This window comes from Canis aureus, chromosome 25, assembly GCF_053574225.1.
Source record: "Canis aureus isolate CA01 chromosome 25, VMU_Caureus_v.1.0, whole genome shotgun sequence".
Taxonomy (NCBI): Eukaryota; Metazoa; Chordata; class Mammalia; order Carnivora; family Canidae; genus Canis; species Canis aureus.
Genome location: NC_135635.1, coordinates 38,731,074 through 38,748,787, shown reverse-complemented (window position 1 = coordinate 38,748,787; position 17,714 = coordinate 38,731,074). Strand labels below are relative to the sequence as shown.

General features: G+C 38.7%; 1 protein-coding gene and 1 long non-coding RNA gene across 4 annotated transcripts in view; one reads left to right on the top strand and one right to left on the bottom strand.

Moving 5' to 3' along the window:
- The window catches only part of LOC144297298 (uncharacterized), a 76,612-nt gene extending 68,218 nt beyond the window's left edge, over positions 1 to 8,394 (top strand). The window contains exon 4 of the long non-coding RNA XR_013364352.1: positions 7,561 to 8,394. This is a non-coding gene — a long non-coding RNA (uncharacterized LOC144297298). The remainder of the gene's footprint in view (positions 1 to 7,560) is intronic.
- The window catches only part of CD163 (CD163 molecule), a 30,971-nt gene extending 16,997 nt beyond the window's left edge, over positions 1 to 13,974 (bottom strand). For all 3 annotated transcript variants that reach the window (XM_077871200.1, XM_077871201.1, XM_077871202.1), the window contains exons 1-6: positions 13,772 to 13,974; positions 12,291 to 12,377; positions 11,010 to 11,330; positions 7,593 to 7,913; positions 3,646 to 3,966; positions 2,396 to 2,716 (exon numbers count right to left, since the gene is read on the bottom strand). In XM_077871200.1, the coding sequence (XP_077727326.1) occupies positions 2,396 to 2,716; positions 3,646 to 3,966; positions 7,593 to 7,913; positions 11,010 to 11,330; positions 12,291 to 12,377; positions 13,772 to 13,802 (1,402 nt within the window). In that variant the 5' untranslated portion in view covers positions 13,803 to 13,974. The remainder of the gene's footprint in view (positions 1 to 2,395; positions 2,717 to 3,645; positions 3,967 to 7,592; positions 7,914 to 11,009; positions 11,331 to 12,290; positions 12,378 to 13,771) is intronic.
- Between the last annotated feature and the right edge of the window lie 3,740 nt (positions 13,975 to 17,714).

The following is a 17,714-nucleotide window of genomic DNA, read 5'->3' as shown; positions in this document are numbered from 1 at the left end:
GTCTCTCTCTGTCTCTCATGAATAAAAAAATAAAATCTTTAAAAATTAAAGAACAGTTTACATAATATGCCACGATTTGAGCAACAAAAGGAACTAAAACTTATATATGGATTTGTTTGTATTTAAATAAAGTATCTCATAAAGAACATATGAATACCCCAGCCATGTAAGTTGTCTGTGAAGAGTAGAATCAGATGCTAGGGATATCTTTCAGGAAGAGCTTCTTACACTTTCATTTCAGAGTGTGAACCATAAAACAAGAACAAGAACAAAATGGACACATGAAAACACACAAACACAAAAACCCTCAAAATGTGAATATACTGCTTAATCAAGAAATCTCTTTAAAAAAAGAAAGAAAAGGGACGCCTGGGTGGCTCAGTTGTTGAGCGCCTGCCTTTGGATCAGGGTGTGATCCTGGAGTCCCGGGATCGAGTCCCGCATTGGGCTCCCTGCATGGAGCCTGCTTCTCTCTCTGCCTCTCTTTCTCTGTGTCTCTCGTGAATAAATAAATAAATAAATTAATTAATTAATTAATTAAATAAAATATAATAAAAAAGGAAAGAAGAACAGTTGAAAAGCAGATATATATATTCTAATTTGTATCTTAAAAGATTATCTTTTTCCAGTCAGGGGATAATTTCTACCTAACTAGAAGAGACGTAATTTATAACAACAGAGAAAGCACCTAGGAGCACATCTAAGGTTAGGATGTATCTAGGGTAAAGCCATTGGTTAGTGGACATACAGCATCATAGGACTACATCTCTACATGTTTAATGGTTTTACTTACATGTTGCTTTCCCTAAAGTCTTTCTTTTACCATATTAATAATAGTTATGTCAATATGTTACCTTACAATTGTTGAAAAGGCATCACTTTTCAACAACATTAGCATGTGTATAAATGTGATTAGCATAAAATACAAGAGATTATCTGTAAGCCAGGCCAACTCACAGTTTACCTAGGAACTTCTAAAAGAGGTTGCAGTGAAATACACAAAAACATTCAGAAAGAAGAAATTCTTACATAGAAAGATAGCCTAAGGTTCAGTCATGCCAGTTTATCCAACATACTTTTAAAATCTTTTGGTAACATTCCCATGGAACACATATTTAAGTTCTACCTTCAAAATTTTAATCCTTCTTAACCTTTCATACTTCCATGGATTTAAGAATGACTCAACTGTTTTGTTTTGTTTCTTAACAAACCAGCATAGGGAAAAGAAGAGAGAGAAAGGTAAACCAAGAAACAGATTCTGAACTACAGAGAACAAACTAACGGTTACCAGAGAGGGGGATGGGGCAGATGGGATTAAAGAGGGCACTTGTGAAGAGCACTGGGTATTGAATGTAAGTGTTGAATAGTTAATTGTACATCAGAAACTAATAATACACTGTTATGTTAACTAACTTTTAAAAAAACATATTTTATTTAAATTCAATTTGCCAACATATAGTATAACACCCAGTGCTCATCCCATCAAGTGCCCTCCTTAGTGCCCGTCACCCAGCCACCCCATCCCCCCACTCCCTCCCCCTCCACACTAACTTACTTTTTAAAAAGATTTTATTTATTTATTTAGAGAGACCATGCAAGCAAGCTGGGGGAGAGGCAAAGAAAGAGGGAGAGAGAATCCCAAGCAGACTCCACCCCAAGCACAACGCAGGGCCAATCTCATGAACCTGAGATCATGACCTAAGCTGAAATCAAGAGTTGGATGCTCAGCCAATTAAGTCATCCAGGCGCTCCCTTAACTGTTATTTAAATAAAAAACAAAAACAAGGGCAGGGCACCTGGGTAATGCAGTCAGTGAAACATCCGACTCAGTTTCAGCTCAGGTCATGATCTCAGGGTCATGGGATTGAGCTCCATGCTCCAGGGGAAGTCTGATTGGGATTGTCTCTCCCTCTCCCTCTGCCCCTCCCTCCACATGCTCTGTCTCTCTCAAATAAATATATAATCTTTAAAAGAAAAAAAAACCACAAAAGCTAAAGTGAACAAAAACAAGTCACACCTGTGACCAAGGCACAAAATGAATTATAATTTCGACAGAAACTCCCATGATGGAATAGGTATTTTCTGATTTCTCAAGTGAGATCTAGTCATAAGGACCAATGTTTCTCATCAGTTTCAAGGATCTTACTAGAAACTTATACTCTTAGAATTCAGCTTCTTAGCATGTTCATTGAAAGTCTTACCTGAGGGGAACCTGGATGGCACAGTGGTTGAGCATCTGCCTTCAGCTCAGGTCATGATCCTGGGTCCTGGGGTCAAGTCCCACATGGGGCTCCCCACAAGGAGCTGCTTCTCCCTCTGCCTATGTCTCTGCCTCTCTCTCTGTGTCTCTCATGAATAAAGACACAAAATCTTAAAAAAGAAAATAAAGTCTTACCTGAGCAGGTAACTTTAGCTTCTTCATAGTGATCACAGCTCAGTCCACCCCACTGCCAGTTCTTGCAGTCCCAAAGGGAAGTTTCATTGCCACTACAGCGGCTTAAAAACAGCCATGTGTTTGTTGCCTTAACTTTGGAATAACGCTGATAGGACGTTTTGAGAGCAGATCCACATCCCAACTGCTTGCAAACCACATCGGCTTCTTTCAGTCCCCAGCCTCTATCACATACTTTCCCTAGCAGTTTCTGAATTTCAACCTCCACTGTCCCAGCACAGCGGCTGCCTCCACCGACAAGTCTCAGCTCCAGGTCTGATCCATCTGCAAATGAAACATAAACTTAGTTTACAGATGCATCTGGAAGTTAGCTCCCAAAGGATGTATTTTTTATCTTGTTCCTTCCCAGATACTGAGGCACTGGAAATCATGGCTTATCCATCTCCTGGCTTTTTAAACAGCCACTATGGGCCATGAATTTGGTCAGAAACAGGATTATAGTTTCAAGGGTTAATAAAAATTGTCAATGGCAAAGAAATATGAGCAAGACAGAGATTTCTCTAAAAAGACATAACATTTTGTGTCTCAGAGCTCCAGGTAGACTTAGAATCTGAAATGTGGTTCCTAATAGCAGCCTGAATAATTACTGCAGGAAACAGACAACCCTCCAAACTAGTCAAATAAAGAATGAGGATGCTGGATGGTTCGGTTGGTCAAGTGTCCATCTCTTGGTTTTGGCTCAGGTTGTGTTCTTGGAGTCCTGATCTCAAGGTTGTGGGATCAAGCTCCATGTTGGTTTCTTTTTTTTTATTTTTTATAATTTTTTTTTAATTTTTATTTATTTATGATAGTCACAGAGAGAGAGAGAGAGAGGCAGAGACACAGGCAGAGGGAGAAGCAGGCTCCATGCACCGGGAGCCCGACGTGGGATTCGATCCTGGGTCTCCAGGATCACGCCCTGGGCCAAAGGCAGGCGCTAAACCACTGCGCCACCCAGGGATCCCTCCATGTTGGTTTCTGTGCTCAGTGTAGAGTCTGCTTGAAGATTCTCCTTCCCCCTCCCCACCAACACTTGTGCTCAATCTCTCTCTCTCTTTCTCTCTAGATAGATAGATAAAATCTGTTTAAAAAGAATGCGTTTAAGATTCCTTACAACAAGGAAATTATTAGATATTACTATCTCTCACATCTCATATTCATCCTTACTCCTAAAGAACACAGGTCTTTCCTTCACTGTTTTTCTTTTCACTTACCAGAACATGTCACACCAGCATCTTCATTATGATTGCAATAATGCTTTCCCCATTCATGGTGTCTACACTGCCAGAGAGCAGATTCGTCTCCTTGGCAGGAAAGATTGTCAAGCCAAATGTGTCCACTTCCCTCACTGGCGTTAACTCGACCAATGGCGGTGACAGCAGTTGGGCATCCCAGTTGTTTACATACCACAGCAGCATCATTACTATCCCAGCCATCATCACACACTGTCCCCCATTCCCCTTGGAATTTTACTTCTAATCTTCCTGAACATTCAGTGACTCCATCTACCAGTCTCAGGCTCAGATCTGCTCCATCTGTAAGAGGGACACAAAACAAATCAGTGATAAAAAACAAGAATAAGGGGGAATATAAGCAGACACAGAGAAAACAGTGATATAATACCACTGAAAATCATTAAAGGTGGAGAAAGAATGGCTTAGGCAAGAAGACAGTACTTTTCAGACTGGCTAGTATCAAAAAGATAAGAAATAAGTCTTGGTGAGAAAGGGGAATCCTCTTGCACTGTTGGTGGGAATGCAAACTGGTGCAGCCATTATGGAAAACAGTATGGAGGTTCCTCAAAAAATTACAAATAGAACTACCTTATGATCCACGACTTGCACTAAGGGTATTTACCCAAAAAATACAAAAGCACTAATTTGAAGGGATGTACACATCCCTATGTTTATAGCAGTATTATTTACAACAGCCAAATTATGGAAGCAACCCAAGTGCCTGTTGAAAGATGAGTAGATATAGAAGGTGTGGTATATTATATTATATTATTATTCAGCCATAAAAAATGAAATCTTGCCATTTGCAATAACATGGATGGAGTTAGGATAATGCTAAGTAAAATAAGTCAGTCAGAGAAAGACAAATACCACATGATTTCATTTATATGTGGAACTTAAGAAACAAAACAAATAAGCAAAGGAAAAAAAGAGAGAGGTAGAGAGAGAGAGAAACCAACTCTTTTTTTTTTTTATTAGAAAACTGTAGGTAACTTTAATAAAATCACTTCAAGAATATAATTTGGTTGTAAAACCAATACAATGAGCTCTAAAAATTTTTCTATTCAGTTAATAAAGTCATCTGTAAATCCTGTAATATGTTCATATTCACAAAATCTGAATGAAAAGCAAACACAACTTTCCATTTTACCGTGTTAGCATGGTAATTCAAAATTCACTTTGAAGGGACCCAAGAAGCCAACTCTTAACTATAGAGAACAAGTTAGCGGTTGCTGGAGGGGAAGACGGTGGGGGGATGGGCGAAAGAGGTGAAGGAGTTAAGAGCACACTTATAATGAGCCCAGAGTAATGTGTAGAATTGCTGAATCACTAATTTGTACACTTGAAACTAATATAACACTGTATGTTAACTATACTGCAATTAAAATAAAAAACAATAAAAATACTAAAAATAGAAATACCATATGATCCAGTAATTCCACTATTGGCTATCATCCAAAGAAAAAGAAAATGCTAATTTGAAAACAATATATGTACTTCTATGTTTATTGCAGCATTATTTACAATAGTTGGGATATGGAAGCAGCCCAAGTATCCATCAATAGATGAAATGGATAAAGAAGATGTGGTATATGTATGTGTATATATAATGGAATATTACTCAGCCATAAAAAAGAATGAGATCTTGCTATTTGTAACATGGATGGACCTACAGGGTATAATGTTAAGTGAAATAAGTCAGACAAAGAAAGGCAAATATCATATGATTTCATTTATGTGTGGAGTCTAAAAAACAAAACAAATGAAAGGACTCTTAACTATAGAGGACAAATTGGTGGTTGCCAGGGGTGAGGTGGGCAAGGGGATGGGTGAAATAGATAAAGGGGATGAAGAGGTACACATTCCTAGTTATAAAATAAATAAGTCAGAGAGATGAAAAGTATAGCATAAGGAATATAGTCAATAAAACTGTAATAACTTGTATGGCAACAGATGGTGACCACACTTATTGTGGTGAATGGCAAGTAATTTATAGAATTATTGAAGCAATATGTTGTACACCTGAAACCAATATAACATTTATGTTAACGATGCTTCAATAATAATTTTTTTAAAGGGAATTTTCAGGACAGAGAGCATGTACCATAAAAAGAGTTTCTGGGGCACCTGGCCAGCCCAGTTGATTAAGCATCTGACCTTGGCTCAGGTCTTGTCTCAGCATCCCCACTCAACAGAGTCTGCTTCTTCCTCTCCCTTTGCCCCACTCCCCTCAAATAAATAAAATCTTAAAAAAAAAAAAAAAAAAGGTTCCTAACAAGAGATGCAGGGGCTCAATTTTATCTAGAGATTTGTTTGTTTTACTATCACAGAGTTTTTCTTAGAATTGTTTTTTTCTAGTTAAATATACGTTCGCATGTGTAGGTGGTACTCACACACTCAGGCCCAGGACTCAACATTGACTTTTGCCTCTGACTGCATTACCTATCTATAACTACCTGGTTTGTGTTATATGCCTGGTCCCTTTGTGACCAGTTCCTTAGTCAAAAAGCTAACAAAGAGAAAGGGGACCTAATCACTACCACTTTCATCTTCCCCCAATCTATATTCCTCAAAAAACAGAGCTTGATCCTGAGCAATATCTTACAATAAATAAGTTGCTCCTTTCCACTGGCAGTTTTAGTTTTTGCTGCTCCAATACTGTCTATTGTGAGTCCTCAGCAATGAGAAGAAATGTGCTGATTGGGGACCGAGAAAGCTTTTGGTGGATAAATGGGAATGGAAGGCAATTCCTCTGTTTTTTTCTATCCCAAATCCCTTTTGCTTTCTTCAGCTAACAAAATCCATCTTTTTTGTAGGAATCCCATTCTTTATGGTTCAAACAATAGATGGTCATGTTGTCCAGCAACAAAAGGCCAATTTAAGAAATAGTAAAAGGACCAGAACCCCCATGACATTGTTTCAATGTTTGAATCTAGCTATGTATGAAGCCAACTGTACCTCCTGGATGTCCCAGTTTTCTGAGTCAATATTCTCTTCCCTTAAAGTTAATTTGAATGGAGTTTTCTTCATTTGAAAAAAAAAAAGATATCTGATGAATACAGGGACATTTTTACTCTATTTTATTCTTCTGAATGCTCTCTGGGATTCAGGACATGCTGGATCTGCTTCAAACTAAGAACTCAAGTGAAAAAAGGAGTGTCGCCCCTTCCCATATAAATCCACTGTCCCTGTGCAAGCATGGTGCATGAAAGTCTCTAGACACAGAGTCTGTTCATACCATAGCACTAGCATAATTTAGGTTTTAATAGAAAACCAAACTACTTTTTAACATTTGATTCTGTGAATTTGAACTAATATTTTGGGAAGGGGCAGGTTAAACTCTGCAAATAGAGGTTAATAAAGGCTGTGATTTGTTTTTAAAACTCATCCCCTCCCTGGGTGGCGGAGCGGTTTGGCGCCTGCCTTTGGCCCAGGGAGACCTGGGATTGAGTCCCACATCAGGCTCCCGGTGCATGGAGCCTGCTTCTCCCTCTGCCTGTGTCTCTGTCTCTCTCTCTCTGTGTGATGATCATAAATAAATTAAAAAAAAATTAAAAAAAAGAAAAAACTCATCCCCAAAGCACAACTTGCTAGTTAAGCTATTTTTTTTCTTTTTCTTTTTCTTCTCTTTTTCTGGGGGGAATAGGGGAGGAGGGAGGATTGGATTATTCTCTGAACACCTCCTTCTATCCTCATGACTTGGGTCTTGATTTCACTGTTCATCCTTACTCCCTAACCTAGTTATTTTCATTTCAGTTAAAGAAAAATCTCCACAGGTATCAGATGGGGAACCTGAAATTAGGTCACAATTAGGTGATTGAGGAAGCAGGCTTCATTATGTTGGGAAGAGTTCAGGCTTTTAAGAACCTTTCCCCCTTTCTTTTGTCCTCTCAGGAAGCACCGAATGAACCCAGATCAGTCCTTACCCAAGCAAATCACTCCAACATCCTCAGCGTGATCACAGTTATGCTTTCCCCATCCTTCATGCTTGCAGTTCCAGAGAGCTGACTCATTTCCACTGCACACAAGATCATCAAACCAGATTGGCCCAGAACCTTCTCCAAAATTAGCTGAACCAGAGAAACTGACAGCACTTCCACATTCGAGCTGTTTACAAACCACAGAAGCATGATCTATGTTGAAGTTGTCATCACACACTGTTCCCCACTGTCCCTGGAACTTGACTTCTATTCTGCCAGAACACTGGTTTCCGCCGTTCATCAACCTCATCTCCAAACTGGATCCATCTAGAGTGGGGTAAAGACCGGAAGTCAGAAGTGACATTCTTTCAGAAGTGATTTTTAAAAATAAGATTCCTCTGGACACTTGAGATTTGATGCTGTCCTTAAAAATGATGCCCCATTTTGGAATCTTCCCATCTGTACATACTGGGGAATTTTCATCTTTTAAAGACCAGCTAGAAATTAAGGCTTTCATCTATGTCTACTTACCAAGGAAAATGTTTTACAGATTAAATTTGCTTTCTGTTTTGTTTTATTTCCTTCCATTATTAAGACAAAATAAGCACTCTTTTATGTAGAAATTGACAAATTTGTCTCAAAGCACTTACTTTAAAAAACTAGAAAAAATTAAATTAGTCCATCCAACAAAGTAGCAAAAATGGCAAACATTAAAAACATTTAAAAAATGTCATTTGCCGAACATTAAAAACCTTTATTTTAATCTTTCTTTATCACAAACAGTCAGAGCATGAAGAATTGTCTGAAGTTGAGTGTAAAATTAGAAAACAATAAAAAGAGAAAAATAAAAATGCCTGAGCATGGACAACTGTTTGCAAAAGCATCCTGTACTATACCAAATTAATAAAAATTGAGGAAAAAATATCAAGAGAATTCATTTCTCACCAATCTCCTCTTTGAATCAAAGCTTCCCCCCACCTCCAAAGCATCTGGTACAATTTTTAGCAAAGAACAGCTTTTTTCATAAAGGAAATTCCCTCTATACATGTTTCCCTAGATTTTCTATGAGGACTAATATATCTGAAAAAAAATTTGGGATGAAATCTGGGGACACATGAAAAACAAGAACTGCTTATGCTTGAGCAAGTGTTTAGAGGCTCTTTTTTTGAGAGAGGAATTTACTTTTAAAAGCTCTACATACCAGGCAAAGACCTCTACTTAACAGGATTTTTTATTCTGGACAATTAATAACCATAAAAATAATAGTTCACAATTAAGTATGTGTCTGGTGTTCTGAGTGTATCACATATGCTATTAGTCTTCACAACATTAAGCATTATGTATTCTTTCCATTATCCCTACTCCACAGATAAGCATTCTCAGTTTCCATAATTGTCATAGGATCATACACCTAGAAAATCATAGAGCCAGGATGTGAAAAGAAAAAGCAGTCTAACACTAGTGTTTATTCTCCTGACTATTATACTGTGTTGTCCCTGTGTGTGTGATAATAGTAAAATCTCCCAAGAGGCAGAGGCTCTGAGGATTGAGCATCAGTCAGGGTGGGGAAAATACAGCCTCTGAAACCTCATGAAACTAAGAAGTCCTTGAGTGGCTACATATACACCAATTGGAGCATTAGCTGTATAAATTTCAAAAAACAAATTTGATTAATTCTATCCTTAAGTATGAAAAAAACAGAAAACAAGAGTTAAAAGTGTTACACTGATGTCTTAGCTTAAACAGTGAGCTCTGTAGGTTGCAATGATTTTAGTAAGAGCCTGGCAAGATTTTATTTATTTATGTATTTGAAAGAGAGAGAGAGAGAGAGGAGGAGGAGGAGGAGCAGAGGGAGAGGGACAAGCAGACTCCCCACTGAGCATGGCGCTCGCTCTGGGGCTCTATTCCACCACCCTGAGATCATGACCTGAGCCAAAATCAAGTCTGATGCTCAATTGACTGAGTCACTCAGGTGCCCCCAAGCCTGGCAAGATTTATTATGATTTTTAACTTTACCGTAGATGTGTGACATAGATGTTACTATTGTTATTCCTATCTTCCCCTTGTAATGATTAACAATAAAAAACAAGAGGAGTAGGAGCAGGAGGAAGTGGAGGAGTTGGAAGGGGGAGGATGGAAGGAAGAAGGAAAAAGAAGAGCTCTAATGTATTAAAACACTGAGTTTTCAGAACCTGAAGTTCAGAAAAAATTAACAACTTGCTCAAAATAACATTCATGAGGTGCTGAACTGGAATTTAGTTCCGCATCTTTCTAGACACTAGCCTGTATTGTACCCAGTACACCACAATACAGGGGGAGAGATTAGTCCTTTCTAAAATCTCCTCCTTGGAGGAGATGGCCTCTAAGAAAGAGGAAAGCCAGTGAAAGGAACAAGGAGAAATGGGAAGTCCAGGAATCTGAATTGGGTCTTAACTATGACCTCATGATTTACAGCAAAAAGGTGTGACACAAAGCTTTCAGAGTTACTGTAAGGTCAATGGAGATAAAGTTCATGAAATTTTTTCTAAATTAAAACCACCATGGGGCACCTGGGTGGTTCAGTCAGTTAGGCATTTGACTCTTGGTTTCTGCTCAGGTCATGATCTCAGGGTCTTGGGATGGAACCTATGTTGAGCTCCGTGCTCAGCAGAGAGTCTGCTTGAGCATTCTATTTACTTTCTCTCCCTCTCCTTCTGCCCTTCCCCCTGCTTGCTCACTCTCTTTAAAATAAAATAAATAAATAATTTTTAATAGTCTTTTTTTTTAATTTATTTATGATAGTCACACACACAGAGAGAGAGAGGCAGAGACACAGGCAGAGGGAGAAGCAGGCTCCATGCACCGGGAGCCCGACGTGGGATTCGATCCTGGGACTCCAGGATCGCTCCCTGGGCCAAAGGCAGGCGCCAAACCGCTGCGCCACCCAGGGATCCCAATAATTTTTTTTTTAACCCAGAACAAACCACCATGTAAATGAAATGAACAGCACTGTACACTGGAAAAAAGCAATTCTACTCTGCAAAACATCCTTCCTGCAGCAAAAGGTTAGTGCCAGGAATATTTACTTTTTGATTCATTAAATTGATTATCAGTTAAGGGACAAAAAGGTTAATGCACAAAAGCAGCATGTTACTGAGAAGGAAGACAAAGAATTGACTTAGATATGATATTTTTATATGGGAGTAGAAACTGACGGTGGGATTACTGGCTCTCAAATTGAAGCTGGTCACTCCTGGACTACAATATTCAGAATCTCCTTTTTTTTTCTAATGGGATGTGTCATGCATTGTCTGGTCTTTTAGCAATAGATTGGGTGATTTTATATATGAACTAGGAAACTCACAGAAAAGTGCTCCTTTTCGTTTTTAGGCCATCTACATATTTTTTTTTCCCCACAAAGCATTTGACTTCTGCAAGTCCTACCTGAACAGGTTACTCCAGCATCCTGTTGATGACTGCAGTTGTGCTTTCCCCATCCATCATGTTTGCAGTCCCAGAGAGCAGATTCATTCCCTCGACAAGAAACATGATCCATCCAGATTCGTCCAGAGCCTGCCCTGGAATTGGCCCATCCAGCGGCTTTGATAGCAGTGGGACATCCCAGCTGCCTGCAAATCACAGAGACTTCATCCATGCCCCAGCCATTATTACACACCGTTCCCCACTCCTCCTGGACTTTCACTTCCACTCTCCCGGAGCAATTGTCTTCACCATCCGTTAGCCTCATCTCTTTATCTGCTCTCCCTGCAGCAACAGGTGAAGGCAGCAATTGGTCAGGATCCAAAGAGCAAGCAGGGGATTATTATTCCTTGGATTACTTATTTATTTTTCCAAGCTAAATGTCAGAAACATCCCCAGACTCATTAATGGTACGAGAGGAGAATGCTATTTTGTAGGAACAAAAATCAGCATCACAGGCTTCAGATGAAGCAAGGATGCAAAATCGGTAAAGCTAAGTAACACAGTTCTGAGATTTTTTTATAAAGTCGATTTATATAATCTCCATAGAGTTTACTATGTAAATAATATATTACAAAATTTTATAGATAGGAATGATGTAAGTTTCTCCAAATTCCTAAGAGCCATAAAAAGAAGGTTCATGATGAAGATGAAAAGACCAGTCTTAAGGAATTTAACACCCATTACACACATATACGAAAAACACCATGAATTTTTAAAATACTAGTTGAAATCTGGCTGAAAGTTTTCTACTTTATTAAATGGGAGTTGAGATGGAGATATTTTCCTATTTTTTCCTACCATAAAATAATCCCTCGTCCCTCCTTCCCCCCAGACTCCAAATGTCTCAGCTCCCACCCTCTGATTACTTTAACCAACAGGAAACTGTGGTCTCTCTGATATATTGCTGGCTTCCCTCAATACATCTTAAGGTAAAATTTGGCATTTGAATTTTTAAAAGTTGTTCCTAAAATTCCACTTTATCCCAATAATTCTGAGCTTTTTCCTCTGTTTTGTTTCCTATGTTTTAGGTAGGCATTATTCAAATTTAGGCAAATGTACTTTTTTTTTTTCCTGTGAAAGTTTATTTTATCTTGGAGGAAACCATGCCTCAAGTTCATATTTTGGTGTTGCATGGTTAGGACCTCATTTTGTGCTTTTAATATCTGATCCTTTGAAATCATGAAGCATGTTTTCAGATGCTGTTGAGCCTTCAGAATTATTTGCGTTTGACCAAGCACTCACCAAGAGAATTGGTCATCAAACAGGTACTGAGAATGGAGACCACAGCCACAGCAGAGGGACACAAGAGGGCAAAACATCTTCTAAAGTCTGTGAAAAAAGAAACAAAAAAAGAACAAAAGTATTGCCTTCCCCAAAAGCAACTTTGGAGAAGACAGATGATTTCAAAGTTTTGAGATTAACAAGGAAAGTTGAGTGAAGACAAAGAATTCTTCTTTCTAAATGGCAAGGTGGACGGGAAACACACATACCTGGGATCACATAGTCTCAGTGAAATAGCTCTGGAAATGTTTGTGGTTAGAGGCGACTCAGCAGTGAGGAATTAAGAGCAAATTGGGGACAGAAAAGAATTTCAAGAGCAGAGCTAAAAACCTAGAAAATTGAGAAAGCATCCATGAAGCTTAGCAGGGGCAGGTCCCCCTTCCAGGCCAAAACAATATTCAACTACTGAGGTCCCCGACTCCAAGCCCCCTGGATCCAGACAGTTGGGTGGTAAATTTCACAAGGGAATGGATTCTATCAGGCTCAGCACTGTTTCGCCAGTACCTGGCACAGTGCATGCTAAATAGTAGCTGAACATCGGTGGAATGAAGTGGTAAGGTTTATATTTGAAAAAAAACAAAATACTGGATCTTATCCCCAGATATAGCATAAAACTCTAAAGCTTTCATTACTCTCTCTTCTTATTCTTACCTTAACCCAACACTCACGCAACAGTAAGAATGCTTTGGTAGCCACATAAGAACATGCACTTTGGTATAAGTTACTAAAGTGTGGCCTTAGTACTTGTGCTTTCATGTGGCATGCTATACTGCCATAAGAAAGCTTTGAGGGATGCCTGACTGGCTCAGTGGTTGAGCATCTGTCTTCAGTTCAGGTCATGATCCTGGGTCCTAGGATCAAGTTCCGCATCAGGCTCCCCATAGAGCCTGCTTCTCCCTCTGCCTGTGTCTCTGCCTCTCTCTCTGTGTCTGTCATGAATAAATAAATAAAATCTCTAAAAATAAATAAATAAAATAAAAATTTTAAGATTAAAAAGCTTTGAAAAAATTTAAAATGCTAAATGAGTTTAACATACCCATATAAATTATGAAGTAGATTTCAGCCCTCAGGGATGTTATTTTAAATTCCCCTGCGTGATCAACTTTCAGTCAATATTCCTTCCCGTATGGTCTATCTTTTCTAAGAATTATTGTCATACTCAATAAAATTCAGTTCATTTCAGCTCCTTAACTTCACCTCAGCAGTTTTACAAACCTGATGCCATATCTAATCTTTCTTTTTTTTTTCTAATGCCAAATCTAATCTTTATCTCCTATCTTCAATTGTGAATCTACAGCAGACACAAGTCACTGCCACCAAAGCTTAATGACCATTTTCCACTCCTTACTCTCTTGATGCCAATTACTATTAAATAAGATCCATTGACTATTAACTTTTTACTGCATTAAAAGGTAAATGTATAATAAATGAGAAATGTTTACCAGCAGATCCAGAGTTTCCATGTGGGACCATTCTGAGTTTGTCCAGTCCAGAGTTTTAATGATTTCTAAATCTTCTTGTATTATTCCTTAGAAGTGTTCTGCTAAAGAGGACCACTAAGAATTCTAAAAATCATCTCACTTCCACAAGACAAAGCAAAGCAAAACACAACAGAAAACCCCAGAAAGGCTACATAATGGAGGTGGAGTCAATCAACGAAAAAAGGGAAGTCATTCACAAACTGAGGTTCCCTTTCATACTCATGTTTTCTTCAATTTGGGACATGAAACAACCAAAAGAAATTGAGAAACACTACAGATTTACAAAAATTAAGGGGAAATACTAATGCATGTTCCGTTGCTATTGAAATGAATATTTAGATTTCCATACTTTGTTTTGGACTAATATATTAGAAATAAAAATGACTATCACTGTGCAGTTATGTCAAAAACTAAAGTGAAATAAGCAAAACATAATTAAATAATGTTTTATCAGTTTCATCACTTTTAATACTATTACCATAATCAAATGAGCTGAATGAATAATTTTGTGTAGACCATCTACAGAAGGCATTTGCTTTCTCTTTTCTAATGAGATGAAGAGTAACAATAAAATTAGCCATGACCATTACAGATTCTACAAATGGTGCAATAAAAATTTATAAGACGTAATTTTAGCTCTGAATAACTCAAATTCAGTGAAAGAAACACATACGTGAGCAATAATCCAGAGCGATTCAAAGCACAGAGTGAAAAATAAAGAAAAACAGGGTCATATCAACTGGGAGACAGAAATGAATAGTCAGAAAACTCTTTTCTGTGAGAAGGTGCTTAAATTGTGTCCTAAATAATGAAAAGGACTTTGCCCCCAAAGAGAAAAGATAAAAATATTTAAAGTATAAGAAAAGACATATACCAAACAATACAGGCATGTAAAAACATGGAAATTCGATGGTCCCTGATGGGATAAACATTCTCTGGTAATAGTGGTGCGCCAGAAGGGGGAGTTTAAGAAGCATCTCCAGTCTTGCAAGGAGACACTCACTACAATCCAGTGAAAAAGGTCACTCTGGCTTCTTTCCATTCCTTGGACACGACTAACCTCTTACACACATTGTTCCTTTTGTGTGTACTACTTTCTGCCACTGTCCTTCCTGAGCTCTTAGTCTTCTGTCTTTTATGTCTTTGGTTAAACACGACTTCACTAGGTAAAATAACTTGAACCTTGAATTATTCCAGAAACTGTGCACTCATGGCAACCTGTACATTGAGGATTATAACAACTCATACTTTTTATAATTATTTATTGGTCATCTTACTTGCTAGTTCTAAAACACAAAGGATAAGAAACATGTCTTCTTTTTCAACAAGACATTCACCAGCCCTTGCGGATAGCACTTGATAATACCTGTTCTCTGTTACTGTGACAAATGTTGTTGATAATGCTGTTACTGTTGCAGAGGTAAACAAGGGTTATATGAAGAAGGGCATCATGTACCAGACTAGAGAATTTGAATTTTATATTATAAAAACCTATTCCTTGGCGTGGAAACTCTTTCAATGCAGTAAACTAAAGCAATCATGGGACTTAACTTGTTAGTTTCTCATCTTTTATGGATCACTGTCCTTTGTTGCCTGATATTCAGTGTCTAATAAATTGTCATTTTGGGACACCTGCATGGCTCAGTGGTTAAGCATCTCCCACAGTCCTGGGATTGAGTCCCACATCGGGCTTCCAGCAGGGAGCCTGCTTCTCCCTCTGCCTATGTCTCTGCCTCTCTCTGTGTCTCCCATGAAAAAATAAATAAAATCTTAAAAAAACAAAAAGAAAATTGTCATTTCACCTATTTTATCCGTTTTCCAGTTGTTTCAGGTGGGAGAATAAATGCACTTCCTTTTTCTTCATCTTTAATGCAAGCAGAAATTTTTTGCTCACTAAGATTTTTGTCTTTTGAAGTTTGCACTGGTCTGTTCTTTCCATTCCTCTACTATTTATTTCAATTGGGCTCTTCTTATACTCTTAGTAGATTTAAAAAATAGGATTCTACAGTCACTGCATTGTACTCTTGCTCTCATTTCTATTACCACTCCTGCCTCCAATCATCCTCAATATTGCTTCCGAGATTAAACGTAAAATACAAAGCATCTTGGGGTGCCTGGGTGGTGCAGTCAGCTAAGCGTCTGACCCTTGGTTTCGGCTCAGGTCATTATCTCAGGGTCATGAGATATAGCTCCGAGTTGGGCTCTGTGCTCAGCAGAGAGTCTTCTTGAGACTCTCTCCCTCTGCCCTTCCCCCAACTTGCTTTCTCTCTCTAAAATAACTTAATTAAAAAAACACACACAAAAAAAACATTTTTTGATACTCCAATTTTGAAAACCACTTACTGTCATTATTATTCTATCATATAATTTGTACTTTGAAAATTGTAACGCATACTTTATATAATTATTGTTCATCTTACTTGCTAGTTTTAAGATACCAAGGATAGGAAGAGTGTCTTCTTTTTCAATAAGTTGAACATATGACTCTCTATTTGTTATTTCTTGTCACTTTCATTTTTTTCCCTTTGTCCTTCAACAAAGGACAAAGGATGCTGCCTGTACCCTTTTTTCTTCCCAGCCCTTGTGATGGACCAGCACTCCAATATATTTGAGGAAGATTCTCAAATATGCATACATGCAGCCTTGTAAAACGAGTTTTGCCTGCTTGTGTTTTTAAATTACCTAAGTGACATGTTGTAATTAAAAAATAAGAAGGACACCTGGGTGGCATAGTCAGTTTAGCATCTGAGATGTCAGCTCAGGGCATAATCTCAAGATCCTGAGATCAAGCCCTGCATCCAATGTGGAAACTGCTTAAGATTCTCTTTCTCCCTCTCCCTCTGATCCTCCCCCCACCCCTCTCTCTAAAAAAAGGGGGAGGGGGGATGCACAGTCAGTTAAGTATCCAATTCTTAATTGTGGCAAAGGTCATGATCTCAGGGACTTGGGATCGAGCTCTGCATTGGGCCCCCCTCTCAGTGGGGAGTCTGCTTGTATCCCTCTCTCTCTGCCCCTCTCCCCACCCCCACCCCTGGATCTCACTCTCTGTCTCTAAAATAAATAAATCTTTTTAAAATACCCAGTGGACTGAAATTAGAAATCAATAACAAAAGTATCTCTGGAAAACTTTGAATACCTGAAAACTAAACAGCTCACTTTTAATAATCCGATGGTCAAAGAAGACACCAAAAGGGAATTAAGGGCAACCCGGGTGGCTCAGCGGTTTAGCGCCGCCTTCAGCCCAGGGCGTGATCCTGGAGTCTTGGGATCGAGTCCCATGTCGGTCTCCCTGCATGGAGCCTGCTTCTCCCTCTGCCTCTCTCTGTGTATCTCTCGTGAATGAGTGAATGAATGAATAAATAAATCTTTTTAAAAAGGGAATTTAAAAATATTTAAGAATAAATAAAAATGCATAGAAAACACATCAAACTTTGTAGGGTGTAATTAAATTCTACATAAGGGGAAATTTATAGCACATGACTCCTAAATTAAGAAAGACATGGCAAATAAATGGCACCAACTGTCACCTTAAAAAAAAGAAGAGAACTGGCATATCCCTCTCCAGCCAGTAACCTTTATGTGCCCTGGGTCAGCTTTTAGCTCGTGATAGTGTATCACCCCCAATGTGTAATGTAGTTCTAATGTCTGGAGGCCAGCAGCTCAACTGGGCACTTTATACCCTTTAGCTGGGTGAGCTGTTAAAACTGCATGCCTACCTCTCTAGTCATCCCCATATCCTCCATTCCCCAGTGGTTTTGGAAAGGAAGATGAGGACCACCTCCCTCCTCTGTGACCAGTCCCCTACGACACCTCCATCTACTTAACTCACAGTGGTGCTCACTTGCTTGGAAGCAGTGGTTGCCCTCCTGTACATGATTTCTCTAAACATAATAGGACAGGGCTC